Genomic DNA, 12,869 nt, shown 5'->3' on the forward strand with positions numbered 1-12,869 from the left:
GGCACATAACAACAATAACAACATATGTATGTAGATATAGACATGTGAACACACACATATATATTCATAGAGGACTTCTCAGACATAACCAAATATCTGGAGAGAAAAGTTTTCTGGATTTGAAGGCTTAGATAGTTAGTATCATGGGACAATTCAGTCAATTGGCACCGCAAAGTTCATGTTTTGCATCCTAGTGAGATAGTAGCATCTGGGGTCTTGAAACTTGCAAGTAGGTATCTCAGACATGACTATTGGTCTCTGTTTGTTAGGAGAAAAAGAAAAAAAAGGAAACCTACATCTCAGAGAAGAAACTAGCCTATAAGGCTAATGGCCTACATGAGCCATTACCTCATGTACACTGAGACCCAAAGAATTAGATCGTACCCAGCTACCACTATCAACCATTCTGATCAGGGTCACAATAGATGAACCAGAAAGAATGAGAGAAAAACATGAAACAGAACTCAAATTCTTAAAATGTTCAAACTTAACAGACTAATTGCTGACCTTGTAGTTTGCAGCCTGATTCATAACCACTACACTACCAGAGCTCCTTACAGAAGGTAAAACACAGAGTGCCTGGAGCAGCCCCCTCCTCCTTTGCAGGAGGTTAGATGAATCTTTGCTAGGATTTTGGTCTTTACTAGAGGAAAAAGCTAAAGACACCAATTATGGAGGTCCCCAGTGACAAGGTCAAATCAGATAACCTTGCAATGGAACTTGGAGTTCACAAGCCCACACAGTTTCTCAGAGCTTCCAATCACTGTTTATTCTACCTTGTTCCCCTATTAAATCTGAGTGGACAACTGAAGAATATCAGGCAAATGAGGTAAATCTCAAAACTGAAAATTAGGGGGAGAGAAGGAACTTGGAACAGACTAGGTAAAGAGATGAGAATTTTAAATTGGCGCTGTCCACAGAAAGATGAGATGCTATACTTTAACTGTATATACATACATAAGCAAATCAAAACAAAATAAAGAAAAATAACTTGCTATATGTCTTTTTTTTTTTTTTTTTTAAGTTAAAGAAACCTTCCAAGAATTGAAAACTGGCTTTTGGAAATTGCAAACATGTTAGCCGAAGTGAAACATAAAAATATTATGAGGCAAAATTAAAGGAACGAAAAGACAAAAATAGAAAGTATAAAGGAAAAAGAAAATGTGAGGATCAGTTCAGTAGAGTCAGTATTTAAATAATGAGATTTGTAAAACAAGAGCACTTAGAAAACAGAGGGGAAATGCAATCACTACAATAACTTAAGAGAATTTCCAAGACAAGAAGAAAGACATGCATTTTCATATTGAAAGATCTCACCAAGCACCTAGCACAATGGTATGAAAACAGACTAGTGCAATTTCACATCACTGGGGACCAAAAGAATATTGTTTGGGCTTCCAGAGAGAGATGAGAAAGATCGTATACAAAGGTCAGGAACCAAAATATCTTCAGGTTTCTCAACGGCAGCGCTTGACGGTAGAGACAACGGGGAAAATAATTTTCAATTTAGGATTTTATATTCAGTTAAACTATTAATCAAAGAGAGTGGCAGAATAAAGCCATTTTCAGACATGTACTGTCTTAAATAATTTTCCTCTTAGGCATTTTTTCCTCAAAAATTTACTTGATGATATGCTCTGCCACAGTGAGCTCATAATCAAAAAAGGGGAAGGCATGGATACAGGAAAGCTAATCACACATATGTGAGAGGTGGAGCCCTGGTGTGGCACTGTGGGTTAAGGCGCTGGACTGCAGAGTAGGTTTGAACCACAAAGTAGGCCGTTCAAGCTTTCCAGCTGCTCCTCGGAAACCCTACACAGGGTCGCTATGGGTCAGAACTGACTCGACGGCACTTAACAACAACAACATGTGACAGGCAGGAGGAGTCCCCAGGATACGAGCACCGGAACTAGTGGACAAATAGTTCAACCTGGAAGAGACCACAAGGCACTAGGAACCATTTCTCCAAGAAGATGAGATTAATAGAGAACCTGATATATGTGAAAATCTTGAGAGAAAATGGCAACAGTTGTGGGCCAAATGATTCACATTTGGTTACTAAACTGAAGATTGGCGATTCTAACCCATCCAGCAAACACTACAGAAGAAAGTAGTGACCTGCTTTCGCAAAGATTATAGCCAAGAAAACTCTTTATTACATATGGCATTGCCGTGAGTTGGAATCAACTCAATGGCAATATGTATAAAGAAAACTAAGCACATGAAAAACCAAGGCTGGGGAAACCCAAAGATTAAGTTAAAAAAGAGAAACTATTATAATGTACTACACGGTTCAGCTCTGAATGGTGTTTGCAGGATTGCAGAAATGCTAATATCGAATATGGAATTCACGAAAATCATGAAGAAAATCTGTACTCTGAGGATGGGGTGTGGGAAAGGCGCATGAGTGTTTCAGTCAAATGAGGAAAGACAGAGAAATACTTAATGCCTAAAAGTGAAAATTCAAGAAGCAGCAATACACATACTGTGTACAGCCAGTGGCGTTATTGTCGGGGAGGGGGCGGTGGGCACAGACCACACTGTGCCGTGTTTTAGAAGACATTTATTGTTCTTTTCATAAAAATATTCCTGTTGTTAGCTGCAACAGCAAAAACATTTTTTGTAAGCCCAGTTTACTACTTACAAGGCTAAAACTCCACGGACCTATTTTTCGAACCTTCTAATCTGCTCCAATTACCTGGAGCTGTGGGCTAATGCGTCAGACTGCAGAGCCGTTTGAACTGCAAGGTCGGCAGTTCAAGCTCACCAGCTGCTCCTTGGAAACCCTATACAGGGTTGCTATGGATAGGAATCCACTCAATGGCACTTAACAACAACAACAACAATCTGCTCCAGGACTCCTGGTGTGGCACCGTAGGATCAGCACTGGACTGCAAACCACAAAGTTGGCAGTTCAAACCCACCAGCTGCTCCTCAGAAACCCTGTACATGGTGGCTCACTATAAGTCGGAACTGACTCCATTAACACTGGGACTGTGTTAGCGACCCTGTATAGCGTTTCCGAGGAGCAGCTAGTGAGCTTGAACTGCCAGCCTTGCAGTTCAAATGGCTTTGCAGTCTGGTGCATTAATTAACCCACAGTGCCACGCCAGGTTCCGGCTCATAGTGACCCTGTAAAGGGTTTCCGGGGAGCGGCTGGTGAGTGAACTGCCGACTTTGTAGGCCAGCATTACACCATGCATAAATACATTCTCCTTAACAGCAACAAAAAACCAAAAGTAGTTGTTTCTCCTTCATTTTAGTTTCCTTCCTCCTTTCCAGAGGCAACCCATTGTGAAGCTGCTTTGTAACTCTTACTGAATTCGACTAAACTACAGACGGCAATTTAACAAATCTGTAGATGGCATGTGTGTGCTTTTTACACAAATCATAAACTACTATTCAAAATCATTCTGCAACTTGTACATTTCAGGCAGCAACAATACATGTCTGAGTTTTCTCCAGGTTGATTCACATGCATCCTGTTAAGTTGGTCAGCGTAGACCTTTAGAGGGCTGGATGATATACCATCACAGGCATCTTTGAGATTTCATTTATACATACCCAGAGTGGCAGACTTTTGATTTCTTTTGTAAAAATTTTGACAGCACTGTAGTCAACAGTTTTGTACATGTCTTCTCAGGCTCTTTGTGTTCGTCCAGGGAGTGCACTTAAAACTGGAGGTGCTAGATGGTCAACCACGCACAGCCCCAGTGTTAATGGAACCTGGTTGCCTTCCCCAGCACAACTAACCGAGTAGCAGAGTAATGAAGTCTTCCCCTCACCCTCAGCTGCACTTACATCTATCTTTGATGTTTTTAATGGCATCTTCATTTGCATTTCCTTGATGACTAGTGAGGTGGAGCACATTCTTGTCTGAGTCTAGTGGATGCGGCTGGCTCTGTATCAAGACCCATGACAGTGAGTGGCCTGCAGAACATGTCTCAGTGGATTCAGGATGTAGGAACCACACAGATTCCTCACCCCGCCCCTGCTATCATGGCCTTGTTGGTGTGAAGTGCCTCCAGTTTGGTTTGACTCATAGCAAAATAGCCTTAAAGCGCAAAAATGTCTTAAGAGGATTCACTACTATCAGAGAGCACAGAGGCTCCATTGGCTAAGCACTGGACCGTGAATTACAACACCAGCAGTGCGAGACCACCCGCCATTCTGTGGAAGAAAGATGAGGCTTTCTGTTACTACAGACACTTACAACCTCGGAAATCCTATACAGGGTCACTATGCATTAAAACACACTGATAGCACTTCAACAACTCTGTTATATCAGCAAACGTGATGCATCCCTATTTATGCAACAAACCACATATACTTTACTTTGACATTCAAAATTTGGATTCAATGAGATTTTTATCTGAAGGCAGCTTTGTTCAAAGTTCTTAAGAACAAACTTTTAAAGAAGGGCATGGTATTTATTCTTTTTTCCTTTCACAATGGCCCTCGGTCCCACCCAGAGACCACCGGGCACTTCTCAGCTTTTACCCTGGAGAACCAGAGACTCAACACTCAGGGCAGTTCAAGCAAACACTCCCAAGTCTGCAAATCCAGTTCCACTCACCAATCTGAGGCCTCTTCTGCTGTCTTTCTGCCAGTAGCTGCCAGCGCTTTGAGCCTATAGGAAGTAAAGAACACAAGGGCCACTTAGAGCCAAGTCTTCTATATTCGAAAAAGGGTGAGAGAAGCAGGTGTGGTACTACAACACATCAGACCTCAAGATGTTTTGATGAGGCCCGGACCACCAGATGCCTGCAGCTTGAGCATGCATGACCACCTGCCATGGGCCAACACCATGCTCTCTTGAAAATGCAAACCTATGCATATCCTCACTCATTTTCCTTCCTTGACTCTCTATCTTTGCTCCTTTGCATGGCATCCAGGGGCCTGGTGACCTGGCATCTGTCTGCTCCTGCAGTCCCATTTCTCTCACTCTTCCCCACACTGCTTGCTCCCAAACAACATGGGTCCTGGAGTTTGCCATGCTGGGGCACATACCTGGCCTTTGCAAATGTGTTTCCTGTCAAAAGGAGTGTGGTCTATCATGAACTTTAAGGTTTTTATTGACTGAATTTTGGAAGCAGATCTTCAAGTCTTCTTTCTAGTCTGTCTTAGTTTGGAAGCTCTGCTAAAACATATCCATCATGAATGATGTTGCTGGTACTTGAAATACCATTGGCACAGCTTCCAGGATCATTGCCATTGTTAGCTGCTGTTGAATTGGTTCCAACTCATAGCAACCCTGTGTAGGGTTTCCAAGGAGTGGCTGGTGGGTTTGAACTGCTGACCTTGCAGTTAGCAGTCCAGTGCTTATCCTACAGTGCCACACCAGGCCTCTTCCAGTATCATGTTGTTGTTGGTGTTAGGTAGCATTGAGTCAGTTCCAACTCCTAGCGATCCTATGCCAAACAATGAAACACTGCTCTGCCCTGAGTCATCTTCATAATTCTAATTCTTATTACGCTTGAACCCACTGCTATTGTCACTGTGCCACGCCATCTTGATGGGGGTCATCCTCTTTTCATTGACCCTACACTTTACCAAACACGATTCCCTTTTCTAGGGACTGGTTCCTTCTGATCTCATGTCTGAAGTATGAGAACCGAAGTTTCGCCATCCTGGCTTCTAAGGAACACTCTGGCTGTTCTTCCAACACAAACATGTTTGTTCTTATGGCAGTCCCTGGTACTTTTAACATTCTTCTCCAACACTTCTCCAACCATAATTCAAATGCACTAGTTCTTTTACTGTCTTCCTTATCCATTGTTCAACTTTCACATGCACATGAGGTTATTGAAAATATCATGGATTGGTTCAGGTGCACCTTAGTCCTCAAACTGACATCTTTGTTCTTGAACACTTTAAAGAGGTCTTGTGTGGCAGATTTGCCCAATGCCATACGTCATTTGATTTCTTGACTGCTGCTTCCGTGAGTGTTGATAGTGGATCCAAGCAAAATGAAGTCTTTGACAATTTCAATCTTTTCTCCATTTATCATTATATTGTTTGTTGGTGTAGTAGTGAGGAGTTTTGTTCTTTACATTGAGGGAGGTACAATCCATACTGAAGGCTGTGGTCTTTGATCTTCATCAGCATCATAACCACAAGTGAATCACCACAGTAAAGAATCAGCAAAAATGATGTGCACCCTCAATGAGATGGATTGACACAATGGCTACAACAGTGTGCTCAATTAGACCAAAACCATGAAAATGTCTTGGGACCAGGCAGCATTTCTTTCTGTAACACAGAAGATTGCTATGAGCCACAGCCTCTGGATGGCAACTAATACCAACAATTATAAGAATTCCAATGCTCCCTCAGAAAAGCTGTACTGATACCCTAAGGTTCAGCTCAAACATCATCTCCTCTGGAAGTCTTCCCTAAACCACACAGGCAGAGGTGGTGTCCTTGGTTTCTGTCTCCTCTGGAGTCCCTGGGTGGTGCCAACAATTCATCACTCCACTACTAACCAAAAGGCTGGCCGGAACCTATCCCGAGGCTCCTTAGAAAGCAGACCTAGCAATATGCTTCTGAAAGGTCACAGACTTGGAAACCCTATGGGTCAGTTCTACTTTATACACATGAGATCACCAGAGTTGGAATCACCTTATGATGACTAACAGCAGCAACAAACTTTGATTCCCACCATATACATGTTCATGATAGTTCTCATCACATTAACTTCCATGAGCTCCCTGAGGCCAGGCTGTGTCTAATTCATCATTGTGACCCATTCCAGTTAAACTAGACCAAATTGAACAGGGTTAAAAATAGTCAAGAATATTTACTCAGCCACCATCTGCCAGTGTGTTGCACTAAGATGCCTTGCATGCTGCTGTGATGGTGGATGCTTTGTTACCAGTATTTTAAATACCAACAGGGTCATCTATGGTGGATAGGTTTTAGCAGAGCATCCAGACTAAGACTAGAAAGAAAGGCCTGGCAATCAAATATTGAAAATTAGCCAATGACAACATTAGGGATCACAACACAATGTTGTCCAGTATAGTGCTGGAAGATGAGTCCCCCACTTTTTGGAAGGGTATGGTGCTGCGGGTGCACTGGACTGCAAAGTTGGTTTGAACCATAAGGACGATGGTTCAAACTCACCAGCTGCTCCTTGGAAACCCTATACAAGGTCACTATAGGTCAGAACCAACTCGACAGCACTTAACAGCAATAGATAACCACACTGGACAGTTGATTTCAAGGTCAATGGTTCAAACCCACCAGCCTCTCCTCTGAAACCCTAACCAGGGTCGCTATCAGTTGGAACTGACTGGACAACACTAAAAACATCAACAACCTTTAATATATGTTTAACGTTTAGATTAGAAGGTGTTTTGAGTATGAGTCCATGTGATAGAACCAAAGCAACTGGTAGAAAGAGGTAGGGTTAAGAGGAAATGAGAGTTGGGTTTAAGCCCTGCTCTTAGTAGTAGTCCTCTCTGATCCTCAGTTTTCACATCTGCAACATGAGCTGGTGAAGGGTATCCAGGATAGTGTCCAGCTCACAGCGGGTAGCCTACATTTGCACAGTTCCTTTCCCCATTTAACAAACTCTTGGTTTATAATGATGCCATATGTCATTTTATGCCATATTATAATGACGATAATGGCACAAGGTCAGGCAATATTTAACTATGTTATCTATAAGTCACCCTGGATGTAGCTAACAGCTACGACAACGATGCCACAATGTCCGGATTTTATGAGCGAGAAGAAAGGAGTCTTAGCTTCAAAGTTATCTCATCCAATTTGACCAGGAATTGTTATAAGGTTTAAGGAAAGTTTGCTGATTTCTAAATTGTAGGTTACCTAAAGTATATTTCTGATATATTTCCCCACGTAAATAAGCACATAAAAAGAAGATCTGAGAAATCAGTTTAATATGAAAGCCGGAATCAGTATGAGGACCACTACTTACTGGTTTTAGAGGATCTTTTCCCTTTCTGAAGGGAGCAACTCCTATAGTTCTAAGTTTATTTGTGCAGACCCTTCGCTTGGACACACTGAACCCCACTAACATTGTCCTATAATTTCTTCACTATTTCATTTCATTATCGCACATTCAAGAAAATTTCCCTCAAAGTCAGATGATTCTCCCTGTGTGCAATTTAGAACATGGGCTCACTGCCAGCTATTCTAGCAGACCCTCACCTCAGAGACTCAAGGACGTTGGAGTCTTTTAAATGAGTCTGAAGTCCCTTGCGTATGCCACCTTCAGAGACACTGAAGATTGCAAACAGGCCTCAAGTCTTCCAAATTCTGAGAATCGCGGGGCAGCCACAGTAACAACAAATGTCTTATTTCCCCAAATTTTAGGGTATACGCAATCAACTAGCCAACAGAATTTGTATTTAAAAGGTAAAGATCATCTCCTTTATGAAAAGCTGGAAAGGCCTTGTTTTGAGACAATATTTCTCACTGCAAAGTGTACCCCTGCGACAGGAAGTGAGAGCTGTGAGCTGCCTGCAATGCTGTGGCTGGGGTGCAGAAGGTCTGGTTCCAGGGAGGGTCTGGTTCCTGGACATGGAATCCAGCCCAGATGTCCCTGCCAGCGGCAGTACTTACGCGGTATGGGCTGGGAAGCCCATCGCCAAGAGAGGTTCCAGGAGCGAGGAGGTGCTTCGACCCTTGAGCTTGTTGGAAACTTTGGCATAGAGCTGCGTCTCCCCCGCTGCCATCTCTTCCTGCCAGCAGTTGGAGAGGTTTGCCTTGCAGCCCGAAATCTGTAGATAAAGAAGAGAGTGAGACTGGGGAGAGGCTGAAGCTGTTAAGAGAAAACCTCAAGTCTTTTTTTTTTTTTTTGATCTTTCTGACAAAAGCTAATATCCTGTTTGCAGTAGATAATGGTTTTCAGAATTTTCTTTGCAGAGTGATGGAGTACTATGTCTACCAACTCTAAGTCTTTCCATAATGGGGTTCTGGTTCAGAGGGTCCATTTGAGGCCCTGCCTGGGGTCAGTATTGATACTATTTGAGTGGCATTTGGGGGCCAGTCTTCATGAGAATAATGGGAGAAGGAGTGAAAATTCTCTGCTGAGTCATTCTGGCCACCTGACTTTGAGTGACCCTCTAGCTGAATCTCCTTATCTACATGCAAGATGTTAAAACAAAAGCAACAACAACAACAACAACAAAAGAACCAGTTACTCAGATACATGTGTGTCAAAGTAGAGCCCTGCCCCCGCAGTGTTCTCAAAGGTTGATTTTTCAGTAGTAGAAAAATCAAACTAGGCCTTTCTTTCCAGGTGCCTCTAGATGAACTTGAACCTTCTGCTTTTCTGATAGCAGCAGAGCATGTTAAACCTTTACCACCCAGGAAGAGCTATCATCCCTGTTAGCCTTCAGACATTTTCGTTCTTTCAGTTATCCATTAACTTCTTTTTCTATTTGAAAGTATTAGCTTTTTTGAAGATTACTATGCATTCTGAAAAGTTGATGCAGATACATATACAACTTCATGAATGTTCATAGAGTGAGGTCACACACTAAATACTCCCAAGACCAGTTATTGAGCACTGCTCCTCCACCAGGGGCGATGTTTGCCTCTTATGGGCATCTGGAAATTGTCTGGAGATGTTTTGGGTTGTCACAATGGGGATGGGGGTATTACAGGCGTCCAGCTGAGAGGTCAGGGATGCTACTCAACATCCAAGAATGCACAGGGCAGCCCTCACAACAGAGAATGATCTGGTCAAAATGATCAGTGGTGATGAGGTTGAGAAGTCCTGCTCAACAGCTTCACCAGTATCTCAGATGTACTCCCACCTCCTCCTAACTATTTCCTCCCACCTCCACAAAGGTAACCACCGTGCTCACATGTACAGAGATTTTGCCTATTTTTGAAACTTACGTAACTAGATACGTATAATATGTCCTTTTCATGTCTGATGTCTTTTGCCCAAAATCATATTTGTGAAACTTATCCATGCTGTTGTATCACTGTCATTGCTGTGTAAGTAAGTGCACCATTAGATAAATAACGCACAATGTGGTCACTTCTCTGTTAATGTACATTTGGGTGGTTTTTTGTTGCTATGAATAATGCTGCTGTGAGCATTCTTGTACATTTTTTTTTTTAAGCTTTTATTGTGAATTGAAATTGAGTGATAGTTTACATGGGAGAACCAGTTTTGCACTCATCCTATAGTATTTCATATCATTGCAATGATTACAATCCCCTCCAAGTATTATCATTCACCAGTATTTGCTTCTATTCCCTCTGGTGTTTTTTGTTTGTTTATTTGTTTTTTGATATACACAAAACCCATCAGTAATATATAATCATTTAAACAACCCAAAGGTACATTCTGCAAGCCTGCCACCTGACTGCCAGCACACAACCTTTCTCTTTCCATGAGTCTAGAGTCCTCAGCTGCTCCCTCTCTCCATGTCCTCATCTCTGCCTCCATCTCTGGTATCATTGCTTCTCTGGATAAGGTCCCACATTCCGCTCATGCTTTTCCCTCTTGATGGTTGTGACAATTGCAACTAGTCAATGCATGTGTTTTTGTGCCCTATGTATGCATTTCATAAAGTATATATATAGGAGTTAATTGCTGGATCAGAGTGCGTCATTGATCAGAAACTGCAATTGTACAAAGCACTTGTACTAATGTGCCCTCTCCATAGCAGTGGATGAAAGATCTTTTTCCTCCATACCTTTGCACACACTTGGTGATGCCAGGCTTTTAAATGGTAACCATTCTGGTGGGTGTGTAGTGGAGTCTCACTTGCATTTCCCTGAATGGTAATGACATTGAGTCGCATTTCACCTGCTTGCGGGTCATTTGAATTCTCTTTGAAGAAGTGCCTACTCCAGTCTCCTATCCCCTTGTCTTCATTAGGTTGTTAACTTTTTCTTATCAACTTCTGGGAACTCTGGAAATGTGTCTTTTGTTAGATGAATTTATTGGTAATAGTTTTATTGAGGCTGTGGTTTGCCTTTTCATCTTCTGAATTTGTTGCTGTTGTTAGATGCTATAGAGTTGGTTCCGACTCATAGCTACCCTATGCACAACAGAATGAAACATTGTCCTGTCCTGTGCCATTCTTAAAATTATTATGTTAGATCCCATTGCTGCTGCCACTAGGTCAGTCCATCTTGTTGGGGGTCTTCCTCTTGTTTTCTGACACACCTCTTGATGAATCATCATGTTCTTCTCCAGGAACTGATCCCTTCTGATCACATATCCAAAGTATGAGAGACAAAGTCTAACTATCCTTGCTTCAAAGGAACAGTCTGCTTGTACTTATTCCAAGATAGATTTATTTGTTCTTCTGGCAGTCTGTGGTACTTTTCAGTATTTTCCTCCAGCACCATATTTCAAATTCAGATGAAATTGTTGTTGTTGTTGTTAAGTGTTATTGAGTTCCAACTCATAGAAACTCTAGTGGCTGGTGGGTCTGAACCATGAACTTGTTGGTTACCAGTCCATTGCTTATCCTACAGCGTCACACCAGGACTCTTCAGATGAAATGCAAGTTATTAATTCAAATGAAATTTACTAAGTTTTCTTTTATGGATAATGCTTTCTGCATCTGTTCAACAAATTGTTGCTGATCCAAGGGATGAAGATAGTCTTATATTTTAGTCTAAGAGCTTTATTACTTTGACTATTTATGATGAGTTTTATGATCCATTTGAATTGTTGTGTGTATGGTGTGAGGTAGGGCCAGTGGTGGTGTAGTGGTAAAATTCTAGCATTTCAAGGAGGATTTCCAGGTTCCATTTCCAGCCAGTGCCCCTCAAGCACAGCCACTCATTTGTGAGTGGAGACTTGTATGCTGAACGGGTGTCAGCAGAGCTTCCAGACTAATACCAACTAGGAAGAAAAGTCTGGTGATTGACTTCTGAAAATCTGTCATTGAAAACCCTATGTATGGATCACAACAGTCTGAACTGCAATGAATCGAATCATGGGAATAACACAGGACTGAGCAGCATTTTGTTCTTTATGTCTGGGTTTCCCATGAGTCAGGGACCGTCTTAATGACAGCTAACAACAACAACAACAACAGTATGAGGTCAGGATACGGTGTCTTACTTTACAACACCTTTATTCATTGAAAAGACCAACCTTTGCCCAGTGAATTGCAGTAGAATTTCCTGGACTATATTATGTTTCTATGTACTTTTTTGCCTCCATATTATACTGTCTTAGTTACTATGTTGTTGTTGTAAAGTGCTGTCAAGCAGTTCCGACTCATCGCAACCCTGTATAGGGTTTCCAAGGAGCAGTTGGTAGGTTTGAAGCACTGATTAGCAGCCCAGTACGGATCCTACAGTGCCATTATCTTACTTTACTTTTTAAATCTTCTCTTTTTTTCTCTGAGGTTTTCTAGTTTCTTCTAGTTTTTCTAGTCTCTTCTACTTACCTGCTTTTTCATATAAGTTTTAAAGTTGGGTTGTCATAGTGTGGTATTGGAGAGTGCAGAAAGATCCATACATTAAGATTTCTATATAATTTTATATAGTTGATTTTTAACAAAGAGGCCAATGCAATTCAATAGTGTGGGGTGAAGAAAATCTTTTCAACAAAATTGGGTGTGGGAAAAAAGTGAACTTCAACTCTTATCTCACGTCACATGCAAAAATTACTTCCAACTCTGTAACAGTAAAACCAAAAGTAAAATTATAAAACTTCTAAAAGAAAGCCTAGAAGAAAATCTTTGCCATGTTGGAGTTTGTGAAGCTTTCTTAGGACATGTATTATATATAAAAAAAGAAAACACCAAGTTGCTGAATTAGATTTCATCAGAATTTAAAATTTTTGTTTTTTGAAGCATACCATAAAAATTAAAAAGCAAGTCTCAGATTGGGAGAAAATATTTGTATATATCTGAATA

General features: G+C 41.4%; 1 protein-coding gene across 1 annotated transcript in view; it reads right to left on the reverse strand.

The window, feature by feature from the left end:
- The window catches only part of UBASH3A (ubiquitin associated and SH3 domain containing A), a 24,375-nt gene extending 15,673 nt beyond the window's left edge, over window positions 1–8,702 (reverse strand). The window contains exons 1-2 of the mRNA XM_006870824.1: window positions 8,590–8,702; window positions 4,577–4,630 (exon numbers count right to left, since the gene is read on the reverse strand). Of these exons, the coding sequence (XP_006870886.1) occupies window positions 4,577–4,630; window positions 8,590–8,702 (167 nt within the window). The remainder of the gene's footprint in view (window positions 1–4,576; window positions 4,631–8,589) is intronic.
- Between the last annotated feature and the right edge of the window lie 4,167 nt (window positions 8,703–12,869).

Source organism: Chrysochloris asiatica, unplaced genomic scaffold (genome assembly GCF_000296735.1).
Source record: "Chrysochloris asiatica unplaced genomic scaffold, ChrAsi1.0 scaffold00154, whole genome shotgun sequence".
Lineage (NCBI taxonomy): Eukaryota > Metazoa > Chordata > Mammalia > Afrosoricida > Chrysochloridae > Chrysochloris > Chrysochloris asiatica.